General features: G+C 37.5%; 1 protein-coding gene and 1 pseudogene across 4 annotated transcripts in view; one reads left to right on the top strand and one right to left on the bottom strand.

The window, feature by feature from the left end:
• The window catches only part of BCL2L13 (BCL2 like 13), a 124,269-nt gene that overhangs the window by 61,853 nt on the left and 43,642 nt on the right, over positions 1–18,774 (top strand). For 2 of the 4 annotated variants that reach the window (XM_073886931.1, XM_025851753.2), the window contains exon 6: positions 1,090–1,242. In XM_073886931.1, coding sequence (XP_073743032.1) covers positions 1,090–1,239 — 150 coding nt within the window. In that variant the 3' untranslated portion in view covers positions 1,240–1,242. The remainder of the gene's footprint in view (positions 1–1,089; positions 1,243–18,774) is intronic. The other 2 variants (XM_025851751.2, XM_073886930.1) reach the window with 1 other exon arrangement.
• On the bottom strand, positions 7,449–7,972 carry LOC112808614 (BCL2/adenovirus E1B 19 kDa protein-interacting protein 3-like pseudogene; annotated as a pseudogene).

Below are 18,774 nucleotides of genomic sequence, written 5' to 3'. Positions count from 1 at the left end.
GAGATTGCATGCAGATGGTTAATTGAAAATGCTTTTAATTCTTTTCAATGTGCAGTTAGTTGTTTTTGGAAGGCAAGGGACTCTCGTATGCCTCTGTCATAAATTTTGACGGTTTTTAAATATTGAGCCACAAGGTTATTAGGAATGATAATAATACCTCCTTAGGGTTTTTTTGTTTTGTTTTGTTTTTAAATTTTATTTATTTATTTGAGAGAAAGACAGAGAGAGCACAAGCAGGGGGAGGAACAGAGGGAGAGGGAGAGGGACAAGCAAGACTTCTTGCTGAGCATGGAAGCTGACATGGGGCTCCATCCCAGGACCCTGAGATCATGACCTGAGCGGAAGTCAGACACTTAACCAATTGAGCCAGCTAGGTCCCCCCTATTTAGGTGTTTGATGACTTTTATAAGATAGCTGATAATTTTGAAAATTCTCATTTTCAAATAGATACAAAAAGCACATGGTACAAAATGCAGTAAGTACAGAAATGTATACATTGAAAACTATTTACCCACCCTGTTGCCATTACTTCATTCTCTTCTTAGGCTACCACTATTACCAGTTTTTGTATATTTTTCCAGAGATACTATAGGATTATACACACATGTATATATATGTGTGTGTATATGTATGTGTATTTTAAACACAAATGGTACTGTAATTATATACAGTGTCCTGTCACTTTTCTCACTGAAAATAAGTCCTGGTGATTGGGCAGTGAACAATCTAATTCTTTTCAACAACTACATGATATTTTGCCAAAATTGATTTAACCGGTCCCTGGTGGGTTGTTTCTAGTCTTTTGCTATTATAAATAATATTTCAGTGAATTCTTTGTACATGTTTCATATACACACACACAAGCCCAATTGTTTTCATAAAATAATTATTTCTGCCACCCTATGGTATAAAATCTACATGCATTATTCACAGACATTCTAGTAAGGGGTCAGTGTTTTAGTCCTTTATTATAATAAAAATGAGATTCCATAATGATGCATCCAAGTTGTAATTTTCTAGTAGTTGAATATAGAAAATGAATTATAAGAATTTCAGTTTGTTTTTTACTCTCTCATCTTTGCCTTAAAGATTTTGGTGCCTCTGATTTTGCTACAACAAATGCTTTTGGAGTTGACAAGACGTGGTCAAGAGCCTCTGAGTGCATTGCTACAGTTTGGTGTGACATATCTGGAGGACTATGCAGCAGAGTACATCACTCAACAAGGTGGCTGGGTATGAGCTGTTAAGTATTTTTTTTTTAATCTTTAAAAAAAAGGTTAAGCTTCTCATTGTGGTTGTTTTTAGCAACATAGGTTTAATATGAATATTATCATTTAATATTATTTAACATTAATTGCATGATGATCAGTGGCAAACTGTTCATATGGTTTCACTATTAAGATTTTACTTTCAGTAAATTGATAGGTGGTGTTTTTAAATCGTTCTTTTAAGTAGTTCTAATTATGAAACATTTTATACTAACAAAAAATATTTAAATAATTAAGGGATGAGGAATAATAAAATGAATGCCTATGTATTTGCCATCCTAGTTGAAGGAAAGAACAGATGATACTTTTGAATTTTTTTATATGCCCCTCCTGGATTTCAGCATGCTCTTAACTACTTCACAAGGATAACTCCTATTCTGAATTTTGTTTTTTTATTATAGGTTAATCATATATATATATATATGTATCTCTAAACAATTACATTATTTTGTATGTTTTGAACTTTATGTGAATAATATACTACATGTATTCTTCTAAACTTGCTTTTTTTTACTCTGTGTTGTATTCTTGAGACTCTCCTCAGTCATTGTTTCTCAGTTTTCTTTTTTTTGTTATCACTCCAAGGATCCTTTTTATTTATTAATTTTTTAGGATCCTTTTTGGACATTTTTATCCTAATTGTCTCCTTCCTTCCCCATGAAATTTTAATACTACAGATAGAAGTCTATTTATGTATTGTTGCCCTTTGAAGGGCCACAAGTGATTGTAATATCTAAGATTTTCCCCATCTTGCCAAACCTATTTTCACCCTCTAAATCATCCAGTGATCTGGGTTGATGTTTTGGTTGGTGTTTGGTATTCCATTGTATAGATATATAACAATCTATTTCTCTATAATCTTATCAGTAGACATTTTCATCTTTTTGTTATTACAAACATTGCTGTTATGAACAGTTTTAAACATATGTGTGTAAGTTTCTCTGGTTATATACTTGGGAGTAGAATTTATGGGTCCAAGGGTATAGACATTTTCAATTTACAAGATAATACCAAAGTGTTTTCCAAAGTGGCTTTCCAACTTATATTCTGTCAGCAATGTATAAAAATTTTTGTTGCTCTTCATCTTCCCCAATACTTAATATTGTCAGACTTCTTAATTTTTAAAATCATTTATTAAAATAAGATTATTTTATAAGTTTAAATTTGCAAAAATGTTATAAAGTGTTCCTGCATACTGTTCACCCAGTTTTCCCTAGTGTTAACGTCTTACACAACTATGCTACTCTTATCAAATTGACTTTTCTGTATTGATTTCATATCCAGCAAATTTGTTAAACTCTCTTATTATCCTGATTATTTATCTCTGGATTTCTTGTTTTTTTTCTTTTTTTTTAATTATTATTTTTTAAAGATTTTATTCACTAATTTATTTATTTGCGAGAGAGAGAAAGTGCGTGACCCCGGGGGAGGGTGGGTCGCAGAGACAGAATCTCAAGCAGACCCCACACCAACTGTGGGCCCTACTCGTGGCTTAATCTCACAACCCATGAGATCATGACCTAAGCCAAAACCAAGAGTTGGACGCCTAACCGACTGAGCCACCCAGGTGCCCCCCCACCTTAAAAACCTATTTTAAGGTTTTTAAAATTATTTTTATTTATTTGAGCATGTGAGTGGGGGGCGGGGCAGAGGGAGAGAATCTTCCAGGAGACTCCCCGCTGAGTGCTGAGCCTGACACAGGGCTCGATTTCACTACCCATGAGATCATGACCTGAGACGAAACCAAGAGTTGGTTGCTCAACCGAGTGAGCCATTCAGGCGCCCGCCTTTGGGTTTTCTATGTAGAAAATTATACGGTCTGTGAATAATGATGAAATTGTTCCTTAATAAATCTATCTTTTTAACACATTTATTCACTAATCAGGATCTTTCAGTACACTATTAATGGAATTGGTGTTAGAAGACATCCTTGTCTTTTTCCTGATGTTAAAATGAGTGCTTTTAATTATTTCACCATTTAGTTCTATCAATCTCAATGAGTGAGGTTGGACTGTAATTTTTCTTGTTTTGCTTTCAGAATCCAGAGTTGGGAAGAGTGTTTCCTTTTTTTCTATACTCTGGAATAGTTTATATGAGGTTTAAATTATTGTGCCTTGCTTCCTGTAACATGCATGTAAAATCACCTGATGTTTTCTTTGAGGGAAGTTTTCTGGTTTTTCCTGTCAACTTTTTTTTTTTTAAGATTTTTATTTATTTGACAGAGAGAGAGGCTGCAAGAGAGGAGCACAAGCAGGGGGAGTGGAAGAGGGAGAAACAAGCTTCCCGCTGAGCAGGGAGCCTGATGCGGGGCTCCATCCCAGGACCTGGGATAATGACCTGAGCCGAAGGCAGATGCTTGACGACTGAGCCATCCAGGCGCCCCAACTTTTTTTTTTTTTAAAGATTTATTTATTTATTTATTTGACAGAGAGAAACACATCGAGAGAGGGAACACAAGCAGCGGGAGTGGGAAAGGGAGAAGCAGGCTTCCCGCTGAGCAGGGAGCCCAATGCAGGACTCAATCCCAGGACACTGGAATCATGACCTCAGCCCAAGACACACTTAATGACTGAGCCACCCAGGCACCCTGCAACTTTTTTTTTTTTTTTTTTAAGAAGGCTCCATGCCCAGTGTGGAGCCCATCATGGGGCTTGAGCTCACGACCCTGAGTTTGAGACCTGAGCTGAAATCAAGAGTTGGACACCCAACTGACTGAGCAGGCACCCCTTTCTTGTCAACTTTTGATAATTTTCCTGGATATTATCCCTAAATTTTCAGAATTGTTGGTATAGATCTGTTCATTATATCCTTTTATTTTTATTCTTTTGGAGGAGAGTGCAATGGATTTTTATATCTTAATTCTCTCATACTACTTACTTTTAAACATTTTGTTTTGGAGAATTTTGAACATACATGAAAATAGGTAAGATAGTATAATGACTCCCATCACTCAGCCCTAACAGTCACTAATTCATTGCCAATTATGCTTTATTCACACCCTAGTCATGTCCCTTCTTAATACTATTTTGAAGCAAAATCCAGGCATTATATGATTTTATCTAGAAAAATTTCAGTATGGGGGCTCCTGGGTGGCTCAGTAGGTTGGGCATCTGCCTTTGGCTCAGGTCATGATCCCAGGGTCCTGGGATCAAATCCCATATTGGGCTCCCCCTGCTCATGCTCACTCTTGCTATCTCTCTCTCTCTTTCAAATAAATAAATAAAATCTTTAAAAAAAATTTTAGTATGTTGGGGGATGGGTGGGGGATGGGTGAAATAGGTGAAGAGGATTAAGAGTACACTTATGAGCATTGAGTACTATATAAAATTGAATCACTATATTGTACACCTTAAACTAATATAGCACTGTATGTTCAGTATACTGGAATTTAAAAAATTTTTCAGGGACGCCTGGGTGGCTCAGTTGGTTGAGCATCTGATTTGATCTGGACTTGGTTGTTGATCTCGGGGTTGTGGGTTTAGGCCCTACATTGGCCTCCATACTGGGTATGGAGCCTACTTAAAAGTTAAAAACAAATATTTTTTTTCAGTATGTAACTCTAAAAAATAAAGGTTTTCTTTTTTTATTTATTTATATTTAAACATTTTTAAAAAGATTTTATTTATTTGTCAGAGAGAGAGAGCACAAGCAGGGGGAGTGGCAGGCAGAGGGAGAAGCAGGCTTCCCCCCACTGAGCAAGGGGCCGGATGTCGGTCTCAATCACAGGACCCTGGGATCATGACCTGAGCCGAAGGCAGACACTTAACTGACTGAGCCACCCATGCGTCCTGGTTTTCTTTATTTTTTATCACACTACCATTATCACATCAAAAATTTAAAAATGATTTCTTCGTATCCTCAAATATCCTGTTAGCATTCAAATTTCTGAATGTCTCAAAAATATCCTCTCTTTTGGATGTGAGGGTGATCTGGCTGTGACAGCTGTCACCCCACCGATTGCCAGGTTTGATTTGACTGATCTGGCTGGCTAGGTGGGTGTCCCCTTCCTCTCTCACCCTCCATGTGTGTCCCTCCTAAGGCTGTGCGCTTGGTTGAAGAAGATGACCTTCCCCAATAGAGGAGGACCGTTCTTCCATCAAGGGTATAGGAGTAGCTTGACTCCCCTGCTAGAACTTCAAAACAGGCTCTCAAGGTCCATTTATAGAAGAATGTAGGGTAGTCAAATGTCCAAATGAGGCACCGCATGTAATAGTCTGCCTGTCTCTTTCTTTCTCTTTCTTTCTCTCTTTCTTTCTTTCTTTCTTTCTTTCTTTCTTTCTTTCTTTCTTTCTTTCTTCCTTCCTTCCTTCCTTCCTTCCTTCCTTCCTTCCTTCCTTCCTTCCTTCCTTCCTTCTTTTTAGATTTATTTATTTATTTGAGAGAGAAAGAGATAAAGAGCATGAGCAGTGGAAGGGGTGGTGGGAGAGGGAGAAGCGGGCTCCCCACTGAGCAGGGAGCCCAATGTGGGACTCAATCCCAGGACCCTGGGATCATGACCTGAGCCAAAGGCAGATGCTTAACCAACTGGGCCACCCAGGCGCCCCCATTCTGTCTTTCTTTAAAAAAAAAAAAAAAAAAAATCCTCTCTTTTAAACTTTATAGTGTATGAAGTTGTATCTTCCTTTTCATTTTTATTGTTATTTCTTAATTTCTTCTTATTTAGTTAGTTTTTGGTTTAAAATAGTTTTTTATCACCCAGGATATATGTGTGTATGTGTGTCTTGTGTTTTTGTTTTTGTTTTTATTGAGTAAGCTCTAGGCCCAACGTAGGGCTTGAACTCATGACCCCAACATCAAAAGTCATATGCTCAGGGTGCCTGTGTCGCTCAGTCAGACTAAAGGGTCTGCCTTTGGCTCCAGTCATGATTTCAGAATCCTGGGATCAAGTCCCACGTTTGGCTCCCTGCTCAGTGGGGAGTCTACTTCTCCCTCTACCCTTCCCCCTGCTGGTGATCTCTCTCTCAAATAAGATCTATTTATTTTATTTTTATTTATTTATTTATTTATTTATTTATTTATTTATTTATTTATTTGACAGAGACACAGTGAGAGAGGGAACACAAGCAGGGGGAATGGGAGAGGGAGAAGCGGCTTCCCGTGGAGCAGGGAGCCCGATGCAGGGCTCAATCCCAGGACCCTGGGATCATGACCTGAGCCGAAGGAAGACGCTTAACGACTGAGCCACCCAGGTGCCCCAAATAAGATCTTTTTAAAAAAGGAGTCATATGCTCTACTGACTGAGCCAGCAAGGTGCCCCTCTTTTCTTTTTTTAATAACTATAAATTCAAACTTAGGGAAGCTTTCCTTTGTCTTGAAAAACAAAACAAAATAACAAAGCTTCTGTATCATTTGCTAACCTGATATCACTTATTTATTTATTTATTTTTAGAGACAGGGAAAGCGGGGGGAGGGGCAAAGGAAGAGGGAGAGAGAGAATCCCAAGCAGGCTCCACGCCCAGCGTGGAGCCCCATGTGGGGCTCAATCTCATGACCCTGAGATCATGACCTGAACTGAAATCAAGTCAGAGGCTTAAGCCACCCAGGCGTCCCTTGTTTTTTTGTTTTTTCTAAGATTTATATATTTATTTGAGAGAGAGAGAGAACAAGCAGGGGGAGGGGCAGTGGGAGAGGGAGAGAATTTCAAGCAGACTCCGCACTGAGCTCAGAGCCTGAAGAGCTGGATCCCATGACTCCGACATCATGACCTGAGCTGAAATCAAGAGTTGGATGCCTTACCAACTGAACCTTGCTGGCTGAGCCTCCCAGGTGCCCCTGATTTCATCTTAGGAAAGAAGTGGTAGTTATATTGCAAAAGTAAAATTTCTACAATGAATGTTGCAGTTCTATGTCTGGTGACACTAAAAGGAGACAATAGCATTGTTGCCAAAATTATAATCTGTTGGTGGCATTTGTGGGAAAAGAAGGAAGCCCTTGCAAATTTCTAAACAACAGTCAACTGCTAGGAAATTCTAAACTTACAGGCCAAAGAGGGAATGAGGTTAGTAAAATGCCTCAACAGAGTTTGAATAAAATACTGGATTTGAGAGTTACTGGAACTTGGATATGCAAAAATAGGGTGGTCAGTTGGGTCATGCTTACAGTGGTCTCAAGTTCAAGTAAACTGCTGTTATAATACACCACTTCATACGTCTCATACTTTTCAAGGAGCTTTTCTTTCCCTCAGTAGGTGCTGGCAGAAGGTACACTCAGTCATTTTCAATATAGATGCCTAGATCCAAAGCCAAAGCATGAGAAAGGAAGAGAGATGGAATGAAGAGAGTCTGCAAAAAAAAAAAAAAAAAAAAAACCCCTTTCTTCCTGGTTTTACTTTTCCTCATGCTCCCAGAAACGGAGTGGAAACTGAAGTGGAACTCCCTGGAGGAATGGTTTCAGGCCTGCTGGACCAGTCAGACATACAGTCTATACTTTGCTTCAAAGCATCAGCTTTTCTAACTTCTGACTGAGAGCTATGATCTCTGCTGCTGTGCATTTCTACATTAAACATATAATCCGCCCATCTTTTTGTGGGGAAGGACTGTCACAGTAAGGACTTCTCCTTGAACTACTCTGTCCTGATTCATGTTGTGCACTCAAAAGAATCTCTTCCATGTCTCCAGTGTAGATAGAGGGTGAGGAAGATACATGAGCCAGCCCCCCATTTTCCTCATTGCCATTATCATTGCCATTGCTGCTGTTCATGGTAGCTCCACTCAGGAACCTTCCTCACCTACCAAAAAGGGAACAATTAAAATACAGGGAATATAATTCATTCCCTTCTAAATTTTCAGTTTTATTATGATACAGTACATCAAAGTTTTTTGGTTATTATAATTTGTTACAGAGAAAGTAGTTCATTTATTCAACTGAAATGTGTTGTAAAGAAAAGAGCAATAATAGGAAAAACTAGTTCGTTGATATTTAAATTTTTAAATGTGTTTTTAATCTCTAAATTTGAATGCCCAGTTTGTATTTCACATTGTTAGGTCTAAACACTCTGTTTTTCGTGTGTTTAAAACCAAGAGATTGCTTTTTTGACTAATTGGTGAAAATGTATCCTCTGATACAAAGCATCAGCATGAATCATCTTTAAGGTACTTTGTGTTAAACATTACATTGACAGGTCTTAATACCATTATGGTCATTCTTCTAGAGGAGAATGATTTGGCTACATGATGTTGCATGTCTGTTATATAAAGTCTATAGTATGATTTCCATGGATAATGTGTTTGTCTTCAGCCACTTGAACACAACATCAGGGTAAAACAAACTGCCTAGCTGTCAAAGTGAACTAATTTTGAAAACCTACAGGAAAGGAGGAAATGATGGCAGCTATAATCTGTTGGATGAAGGGTTTGGGCATATAGATTTGCAGAGAGGAAAATAATATTTTGTTCTCTAAATTATAAAAAGAAATGGCTGGAATAAGTGCCTTTTGGATTTTGGCAGATAGTTTTGTTTTTTCTGTGATTTATGTTTTGTGATCATTTTTGTCTTATTATATTTGAGATGATTTTTCCATTGTACTGGTATTGAGACCAGCACTTTATTGAGGCTTCTAAGTAACATGACTGGTGTGGATTTTTTTTAATAGACTGTAGAGCAGTTTTAGGTTCACAGAAATATTGAGGGAAGGTACAGAGATTTCTCATATACTGAGCCTTCCCTATTATCAACATCTCCCATCAGAGTGGTACATTTGTTACAACTGATGAACCTCTATGGACATATCATTGTCAGCCTAAGACCATAGTTTACATTACAGTTTACTGTTGGTGTATATTCTGCAATTTGGACAAACTTATGATGACATATATCCACCACTATAGTATTATACAGAGTAGTTTCACTTTTCTAAAAATCCTGTGTTCCACTTGTTTGACCCTCCCTCCTGCCTCACCTCTGGCAGCCACTCATCTTTTTACTGTCTCCATAGTTTTTCCTTTTCCAGAATGTCATGTAATCAGGACCATGTGATATATAGCTTTTTCAGATTGGCTTCTTTCACTTAGTAATATGCATTTAAATTTCCTCTATGTCTTTTTATGGCTTGATAGTTCATCTCTTTTTAGCACTGAATTTTTAGCACTCCTTTGTCTGGATGTACCACCGTTTATTTACCCATTTACCTAGTGAAGAAGATCTCAGTTGCTTCCAAGTTTTGACAATTAGGAATAAAGCTGATACAATCATCCATGTGCAGGTTTTTGTGTGGACATGAGCTTTAAACTTCTTTGTGTAAAAACAAAGGAGTGCAGTCTGTTAAGAGTATGTTTAGTTTTGTAAGAAACTGCCAAGCTGTCCTCCAAAGTGGCTGTACCATTTTGCATCCTCACTGGCAATGAATGAGAGTTCCTTTTGCTCCATAGACTCACCAGCATTTGGTGGTGTTGGTGTTAGACTTTGGCTATTTTACTAGATGTGTAGTGGTATCTCGTTTTAATTTGCATTTCCCTGATGACATATGATGTGGAACATCTTTTCGTATGCTAATTTGCCATCTGTACATCTTCTTTGGTGAGGTACCTGTTAAGGTGTTTGGCCCATTTTAAAAATCAGATTGATTGCTTTCTTTTTTTTTATTTTTTTTAATTTTATTTTTTTTTTAGATTGATTGCTTTCTTAAATTTAAGAGTTCTTTGTATATTTTGGATAATAATCCTTTATTAGATGTGTCTTTTGAAATTGTTTTCTCCCAGTCTGTGGCTTGTCTTTGCATTCTTTCAATATTGTCATAGACATTTTCAATCTTTTTTTTTTTAAGATTTTATTTATTTGACAGAGAGAGACACAGCGAGAGAGGGAACACAAGCAGGGGGAGTGGGAGAGGGAGAAGCAGGTTCCCCACTGAGCAGGGAGCCCGATGTGGGGCTCGATCCCAGGACTCTGGGATCATGACCTGAGCTGAAGGCAGATGCTTAATGACTGGGCCACCCAGGTGCCCCGGATTATAATTTTTTATTTTTGTTTATGTGGCATTAGAATTACAAGATAGGGCTTTTGTTTTTTTTCTCTTTTTACTTTATTTTTTAACCCTGCCAGAGAGTGGCAAGTTAATAAAGATTGGAAATCACAGGATTAATTTGTGGCCTCCAGCTCTGCCAAATATTAGCCTTGTGTTTTGGGGGAAATTCATTTAACTTCTCTGAGCCTCAGTTTTATCAATTACAAAATGGGGAGAATAGCTCTCTATCTCACAGAAATAATGATATAAAAGTGTTTTGTGAAAATGCTACATTTTTACAAACATCAGGTTTTCAGATATGTCTTTAAGAGTGTGTATTTTTTTCCTCTCCCTGAGTCTGAAGATTCCTTTGCGTTTTGATTCTGACTTTTCATTGCCCTGCAGCGCACTTAGGGCACAGACTAGTTGGCATATTATGATTCTCCCTGACTCACCCTCATTCCCTCCCTCCTCTTTCTCACTGTCTTTCATTTCCTGGGATTGTGTTGCTACGTTAGAAGTAAGTCTGTCTCCTGAAAAGGGCAGTACAAGTCCACCGTGGTAAGGCTTCTCTTTTATTTTCTATGTCATATACTAAACTATATACTTACTATGAAAGATTTAGTTTTAAATTATATAAAAGCTTATTGGTGAAAATGTCATCTGATGTCTACTATTATATTTAATATATTTTTTAAAAGATTTTATTTATTTATTTGACAGAGACACAGCGGGAGAGGGAACACAAGGAGGGGGAGTGGGGGAGGGAGAAGCAGGCTTCCCGCCGAGCAGGGAGCCCGATGCAGGGCTCGATCTCAGGACCCTGGGATCAGGAGCTGACCTGAAGGCAGACACTTAACGTCTGAGCCACCCAGGCGCCCCAATATTTAATATTTAAGTAGTTTGAATAAAATTAATTTTTGCCTTTTTTCTCTTTGACTTAAAGCTTCTCATTTCCATTTTAAGAATAGAAAGCCACAAAAAGTGTTTTTGTTTGTAATCAAGAATATTTGAAGACTATCTTTTGGGAACTTTTAGGTAAGAGCAGAGTTTTTATACTCCGGGAGGTGACACATAGTTTGTGATCTAAAAATTACTAAGTGGGTTTTGGGACTGAAATAATTTTAGTGTAATGAGGGTAAGTACTGTTTCATAAAATCCATGTGTTTTATATGCAGGTGTGAGTATTCACTGCACTGTGTTCCAAAATACATTTTTTGTAGGTCTTGGTCATCATAATAGATGGAAAATTATTTCTCTGGAATATCTTTCCCACTTTGCATTTTCTCATTTTAGGTTAATAGTGATCTCGGAGACATATGGTATCCTGCTTGACTGAATGTAGAAGAGTAATTATCTATTTCTATTTTTTAAGGGGAATACTTGAGAGATAGATATTGTATAAAGGCCAAGAAGTAACCGTAACGGTTTGTTGGTACATCTTAGGGCAGATAAGTCCCTAGATGAGTTTACCAGGGAATATGTCTTTGAAGTTCTGCCAAAGCATCTTCAGATGGAAAAGTTAAGTCTGTAAGGAGCTCTGTTTGTCAGCAGCTATGACCCTGAAGGTAAAATAGTGCTTGAAGTGGCAGAATAATTTGTAACTGATGTGAACCCAAAAAAAGGAAGCAAAATGCAGTCGATACAGGCAGAATAAATTGGCCATTGCACATTTTTGAAGTGGTTCTTTTAATGATCTGCAAGCTGTTTTTATTTTGTTCCTACCACCAAAACCAAAGTTACATTTATATTTTCTTACATTTATTTAAAGATACTCCCTTTATCTCCATATTTCAGTTTCTTTTCTCCCTTTTTATTGGAAAGGTTTCATGCACATATCTTCGTGTACTTGCTTGAAGAAAACAAGAATAACCTTTTCTATTTACTCCTTGCGGTAAACTCAGGGGAAAACATCTGTATGGTAATCAGGGGACTTCAGCCCAAGAGTTAATGTCATGTAGTTGATAAAAAGTATGGTCTCTGGAGGTAAACTGCTGAGCTTAAATCCAGTTCAGTGACTTTGAACAGTTATCCTCTTCAGTTGATTCAGTTTCCTCGTCTGTAAAATGGAAATAATAATAAGGCTTACTCTATAGCCTTGTGAGGTTTAAATAGGTTAATATCAGTAAAATCTTCAAAAGGGCACATGGTAGAAGTGCGTGGGGGTTACTGCATGTTACTGACAAGCTGTTCTCATAGCAGGCTCAGAGACCTTGGGGCAAGTTAATCTCTCTGGGCTTTCTCTGGTTTAGTTTTTGTTTTTGTTTTCAAAGAAAGATACAGTTCTCTGGTTCTTTGTGCATATTTAAACTGATAGTTGGTCCAAATTAGTTTTGTGTTTTTGAGTCGTGGAAGTTACTCCTTTGTGTTTTTTATATTAGTGGGACTAAAAAAATATTTCCAACAACATAAATATCCTGTGCTAAAAATGATTTTAGATTGTTCGACTGGCTCTAATACTACTTGTAGATTTTATTCCCCCTAATCTGCTAAAAAAAATTTTTTTTTTTTAAGATTTTATTTATCCATTTTACAGAGAGCACAAGCAGGGGAAGCGGCCGGCAGAGGGAGAGGGAGAAGCAGGCCTCTCACTAAGGAAGGAGCCCGAGGCAGGGCTCGATCCCAGGACCCTGGGATCATGACCCAAACCGAAGGCAGACACCTAACCAACTGAGCCACCCACGCACCCCTAATGTACTAAATTTTACCCAAAGTATTATCCAAAAAAGCTCTTTATCTTTTAGTGAAAGCCTACTCTTAACAGTAATTGTTAAGAGAGAGGCCTCTATTTTTATATTTTTGCTTTATATGAATTGGTCCCAGGAGTAAAAGTCTCAGTGGTCATCTATTCTTTCTTTAATGCTTCTTACATAAGAGCACGAAATTTTTGGTGCATCTTTATCAAAATATCACGTTCCAAGTAAGAAATAAATTGTAAGGCAGGGAAGGCCATGAAAGCAAGGAAAAAAGCAATTAAATCTGAATTGACTTCTGAGCCTTATTTTATTCCAAGGTTGTAATTTGACAGACTTCTTGAGCAAGGGAACAAAGAGTGTTTGTTCTTAACTCTTGTTAGCTTTAAGCTGTTAAAAATAAAGCAAAATGTCATTTTATACTGAATTCTATTTCAGTTTGTTAACTTTTCCCTTATTTCTTCACGATCGAATTTTTGAAATTTCCACTTCATTTGTTTTGGCTGACAGCCCTAAAGAATAAGCAGCAAAGGTTTCCTTTCTGGGGATTGAAATTTTTGCCTTTTGTTTTATGGTCCTTTTGTTTTTGTTTTTGCTTTTTGCTTTTTTAATCAGTTCTTGCTATGAGAGTTTCTGTTTTTAGAAGTGCAGATAAGTAACTTGTTAAGAATTCTTATCAGTGAGCACTTAAGACCGCTCTGACCCTTGGATAACCTTCTGTTTGAAGAGTTCTAATTGTAAAGCGGCTCTGTGAATCCAGCTGTACTGTACGTCTCTTGAAGTGGCATGGAGTGTGAACAGAATGAGAGCAGATGTGATTCTAAGACTAAGAATAAACAATGTGAGAAGTTACATTCTTTATCTCTTAATGACTCAGTTGGGAGGTGAGGGTGGTTAGGAGCACTTTTTGAGTTTTTTAGATGAAACTTGGACAATGTTCATGGAAGGCTAACAAGAACACTGTTTTAAGTTACTAGTAGTGGACTAACTGACGTTCTTTGACTGTTTTGCCTAACTCTGACATGCAGTTTCTTTGAGAAAATAGGGTAGTCTTACTTGCTTCTTGGGGTTCATAGACTGTGATTGGTTCATTCAGTGGTATAATTCTCTTAACACTCTTTTCCAGCTTCTTCCTCTTCATTTAACAAAAAGAACCCAGTTTTTAAATGTTGAGTTTCAGTAATGAAGAAAAAAATTAATCTTAAGCCTCATTACCCTTCTTTTTTAGCTACTTTGCAAGGTTTGAAGATAGAGGATTATAAAGTTGCTGAGCCATATTTAGTTTCTCATTTGGAGATTTTGAGAAAGCAAATAAATGAAACAAGTGTACTAAAGTCAAGTCAGTAAGGGACAATTATGTACTTCATGCTACCTTAAACTATCACTACTCTTCTTCACTACTTTTCCCTCCTTGTAAAATTATTCTTTATATGAACCTTTATTTCTGTTTTCACAATGAAGCTCCTTGAAGAGATGATTTAATAAGCAGATAAACTTTTGAGTCTATAAATGACATGGCAAAGAGAAATCCCTTTCTAACAAGGTGTTAGAGGATTTGCATGACTAATTAGAACTGTGTTCTGGTAAAGAGCTAGGTAAGTACAACTTCACAGGAAAATTGAGTTTAACTCTTGATCTGGCCTTGGTGACTGGGTCTTCCTTACTCTTGGACCTCCAGGTATACTCTTTCAAAAAGGTTACAGAAATGGTTCCCTGGGTAGCTATTTTCATTCGTGTTGCCTACTATCATTATCTGTTATTGGTGGTTCATCAAGAATCAGCAAACTTAGAATATCCTTATAGTCACTCAGTAGTCTTAATCATCTTACGTCTGCCTTTTCATTGTGCTAGAGTATGTTTGGGCTTTGGGTAGGATATTGAGGAAGCCAAATTGATAGCAGCCATTATACCCATTTTTTTGTTTAGCAAGATATAATACCTGGGTCCCACCTTCAGAGATTCTAATTTGATTGTTATGGGTTGTAACTTTAGCATAGGAAGTCTTAAAACTTTCACAGGTATGTCTAATTAGGCAGGAGAGTTTGAAGGCTGCTGTATTACCTGATCTCCCCAACTAGATTATAGACCCTTTGAAACAAATTTTAATTCTAAAATTCTTAAGCTTTATTAGATTGGTGATTATATGTTTATTAGTTAAACACAACTATAAACATAAAGAAGCCAGTTGTTTAATTGTTCAAAATAAATATCAAGAAAGCCATGGTGAAGTACAAATTTTTTAGTGGGTAGTGTAGAATACCAAGAAAGGAAATGATGGTTGTAGAGCTCAATCAGGAAATGCTTCTTGAATGAAGTATAGTCGCATCTTGAAGAAGTGTGAAAGACTTATGTTGGAGAGCACCAAGGCATCAGTTGGATGAGTTGTGAGATCCAGCTTAGGTGATTTGGAGTGGCCATGACTCAGAATAGCAAGACTTTATTTGTTATGTCTAAACTTTTGCGTTTGAGCCATTTGTGATATATCCTAAACTGAGTTTTGATTATGAAAAAAGCAGTCCTGAACTTGTTTGGTCCTGCTCCACTGGGTGTCTTTCTTCTCTGTGTTTAGTAGAAAAGGTTGGCTAACAGATGTGTTTCCTCTTCAGAGAGGCTTGCAGGTCTAGAACAGCAGGTTATGACACATGTTCCATCTTTGTGATTCCAAGGCAGCAATCATGCACAAAGAGAAATGACAGATGTTTCTCAGTGGAAAAGACCCCAGATCCATGAGCTGGATCAGCTTGTCTAAGTTCCCCCTAAATTAATATTAATCTATTAGTATATATTATATATAATTCTATTAATATAATATGTGTGGGATTCTGCAAGGCACTTGGCATGAGGCTGAGAAAAAAAACGGTACAATGAAGATGTTTAAAACACTATCTTTAATCTCTAAGAACTTAGTAGGGGTATAAGACAGATACACACAATTTACTATATATTTTATAAGCCAAAGAGAACAGATAACTCATTTAGGAGTTTAAAGGTAATGAGAAGGATTCAGAAGGGCAGAACTGAGGAGGAGGGCATTCTGGGTGACTTGAGTCAGAAGAGGGGAGTTTGAATTCTCTTCAGCACCAGCAGTGTGTGACCTTGGACAACAAACACTGCGTATGCATAGAAATCTAGAAATGAATAAAGAACAGTACCTATCAGTGCCTGAGAAAATCAGAATAGCTGGTGTTCAGCACTTCTTTTGTATCCGAAGATGGGACCAATTTTCCTGTTAAGCATTTGCTGACCATCACTATTTACTTGGCTTATGTTAGGCATTACAAGGAGGATAGCAAAGACTTTTAAAGCATGTTTTCTTCCCTTGAGGTGTTATAATCTAGTTGGGGAATGACTAATACTCATGAAAAAATTACCGAGAAGTATGGTCCAAAAGTATAATTATGGTATTTTGTGTAACCTAGACTCAGAACTATGAGTTCAGGATAAATAAGAGGGACATTGGATTCAGGCCAGAGGGGTTAGAATTTAAGCCAGACCCAGATGGAGCCAGATGAGGAGTCTTTAGCTGGTAACCAGGGATAAGTTTCAGGGAGTGTGAAATTTCTCCTAAAATGGTATATATGCTTTGTATGAATGCACAGTTTTAAAGGAAAAGTCTCACATCTTTTATTATATTTGTGAAATATTTTCTGCTCCTCAAAATGTTAGCACCATTATCTACATGAATAAAAAGACAGGGCTTGGGGATTTAGTACAGCGTTTGTAGAGAACAATGAGCAACCTTGCCAAGATAAGTCTTCCCTCTTATATGGGACACCTAATTTGTGATTAACACAAATTTGGGCTAATGGCTCTAGGAATAGAAAGGAGAGACAATCCAGCAATTGAACTACTAGGTATTTATCCAAAGGATACAAACATAGTGATTCAAAGGGGCATATGCACCCCAATGTTTATAGCAGCAATGTCCACAATAGCCAAACTATGGAAAGAGCCCAGATGTCCATCGACAGATGAATGGATAAAGAAGATGTGGGGTGTGTGTATACACACACACACACACACACACACACACACACACACACACACAATGGAATATTACTCAGCCATCAAAAAGAATGAAATCTTGGGCGCCTGGGTGGCTCAGTTGGTTAAGCGACTGCCTTCGGCTCAGGTCATGATCCTGGAGTCCCAGGATCGAGTCCCACATCGGGCTCCCTGCTCAAGCGGGGAGTCTGCTTCTCCCTCTGACCCTCCCCCCTCATGTGCTCTCTCTCTCATTCTCTCTCTCAAATAAATAAAATATTAAAAAAAATGAAATCTTGCCATTTGCAACTATGTGGATGGAACTAGAGTGTATTATGCTAAGTGAAATAAGTCAGAGAAAGACAAATATATGATTTCACTCATGTGGAATTTAAGAAACAAAACAGATGGACATCGGGGAAGGGAAGGAAAAATAAAGTAAGATGGAAATCAGAGAAGGAGACAATCCATAAGGGACTTTAAACTGTAGAAAACAAACTTGAGGGTCGCTGGAGGGGAGGTGGGTGGGAGGATGGGGTAACTGGGTGATGGGCATGAAGGAGGGCACGTGATGGAGTGAGCACTGGGTGTTAGATGCAACTGATGAATCACTGAATTCTACCTCTGAAACTAATAATACAGTATATGTTAATTAAATTGAATTAAAAAAAAAACAAGGAAAGATTGGCTTTACCTCCTCCCTGTACTGCAGCCTTTTTTTAAAAAAATTATATTTGGTTTCCTGAGAAAATATTTAAGGTGCCCAAGAAGAAATAATATATTATTCTAAATATTGTATGACTTTGCCCTCTTGCTTTTTAACTGAAGGAGACAATTAGAAATAGATTTCAAATGTAACACTACTTACTCAGTTTTATAAAATTCAAACTGAGCCTTTATCTAATGGCAGATGCTACCTTAGATTCATCTCTTCTGTTCTGAGTTAGTAATGGTGTCTAAAAGTTGCCATATTGGGGGGTGGGGGAAGTTGAATTCATTTTTCAGTAAAACCAAGATCTTTGTCGAACTCAGCAAGAGTGCAGGGAAACTACTCCCCTTCTATGAGATAGAGACATATACTTATTTTATATCCAGAAAGACATTGGTAGTTTGCTTTCCATGAATTAACATTGAAGCTTCAGCAAGGCCTCCTTACCCTTCTTTATAACTACTTTGCAGAGCTTGAAGGTAGAGGATTGAAAGCTGCTGAGCCATATTTAGTTTCTCACTTGGAGATTTTGAGAAAGCAAATAAATAAAACAAGTGTACCAAAGTCAATACAATTATGAACTTCATGCTACTTTATATTATTACTACTTTACTACTTTTTCCCTCGTAAAATTATTCCTTATTTCTTGTTTTCACAATGGAGCTCCTTGAAGAGACAATTTAATAAACAGATAAACCTTTGCATATATAAATTATGTGGCAAAGAGAAATCCCTTTGTAACAAGTGTTAGAGGATTTGCATGACTCATTAGAATTGTGTTCTGAGGGCGCCTGGGTGGCTCAGTTGTTAAGTGTCTGCCTTTGGCTCAGGTCATGATCCCAGGATCCTGGGATCGAGCCCCACATCAGGCTCCCTGCTCGGCGGTGACTCTGCTTCTCCCTCTCCCATTCCCCCCTGCTTGTGTTCCCTCTCTTGCTGTGTCTCTCTCTGTCAAATAAATAAATAAAATCTTTAAAAAATAAAAATAAAAAATAAAACAGACAGTAACAGGTGTTAGGATATGGAGAAATTGGAACCCTTGTACATTGCTGGGAGGAATATAAAACGGTACCGTTGCTTTAGGAAATAGTTTGGCAGTTCCTCAATAAATTAGACATAGAATTATATGATCCAGCAATTTCACTTCTAGCTATATCCTCAAAATAATTGAAAATAGGT

Source organism: Callorhinus ursinus, unplaced genomic scaffold (genome assembly GCF_003265705.2).
Source record: "Callorhinus ursinus isolate GAN/ISIS: 27379988/994484 unplaced genomic scaffold, GSC_fseal_2.0 scaffold74, whole genome shotgun sequence".
NCBI lineage: Eukaryota > Metazoa > Chordata > Mammalia > Carnivora > Otariidae > Callorhinus > Callorhinus ursinus.
The sequence above is the reverse complement of the archived record's forward strand: the minus strand, read 5'-3'. Positions and strand labels throughout refer to the sequence as shown.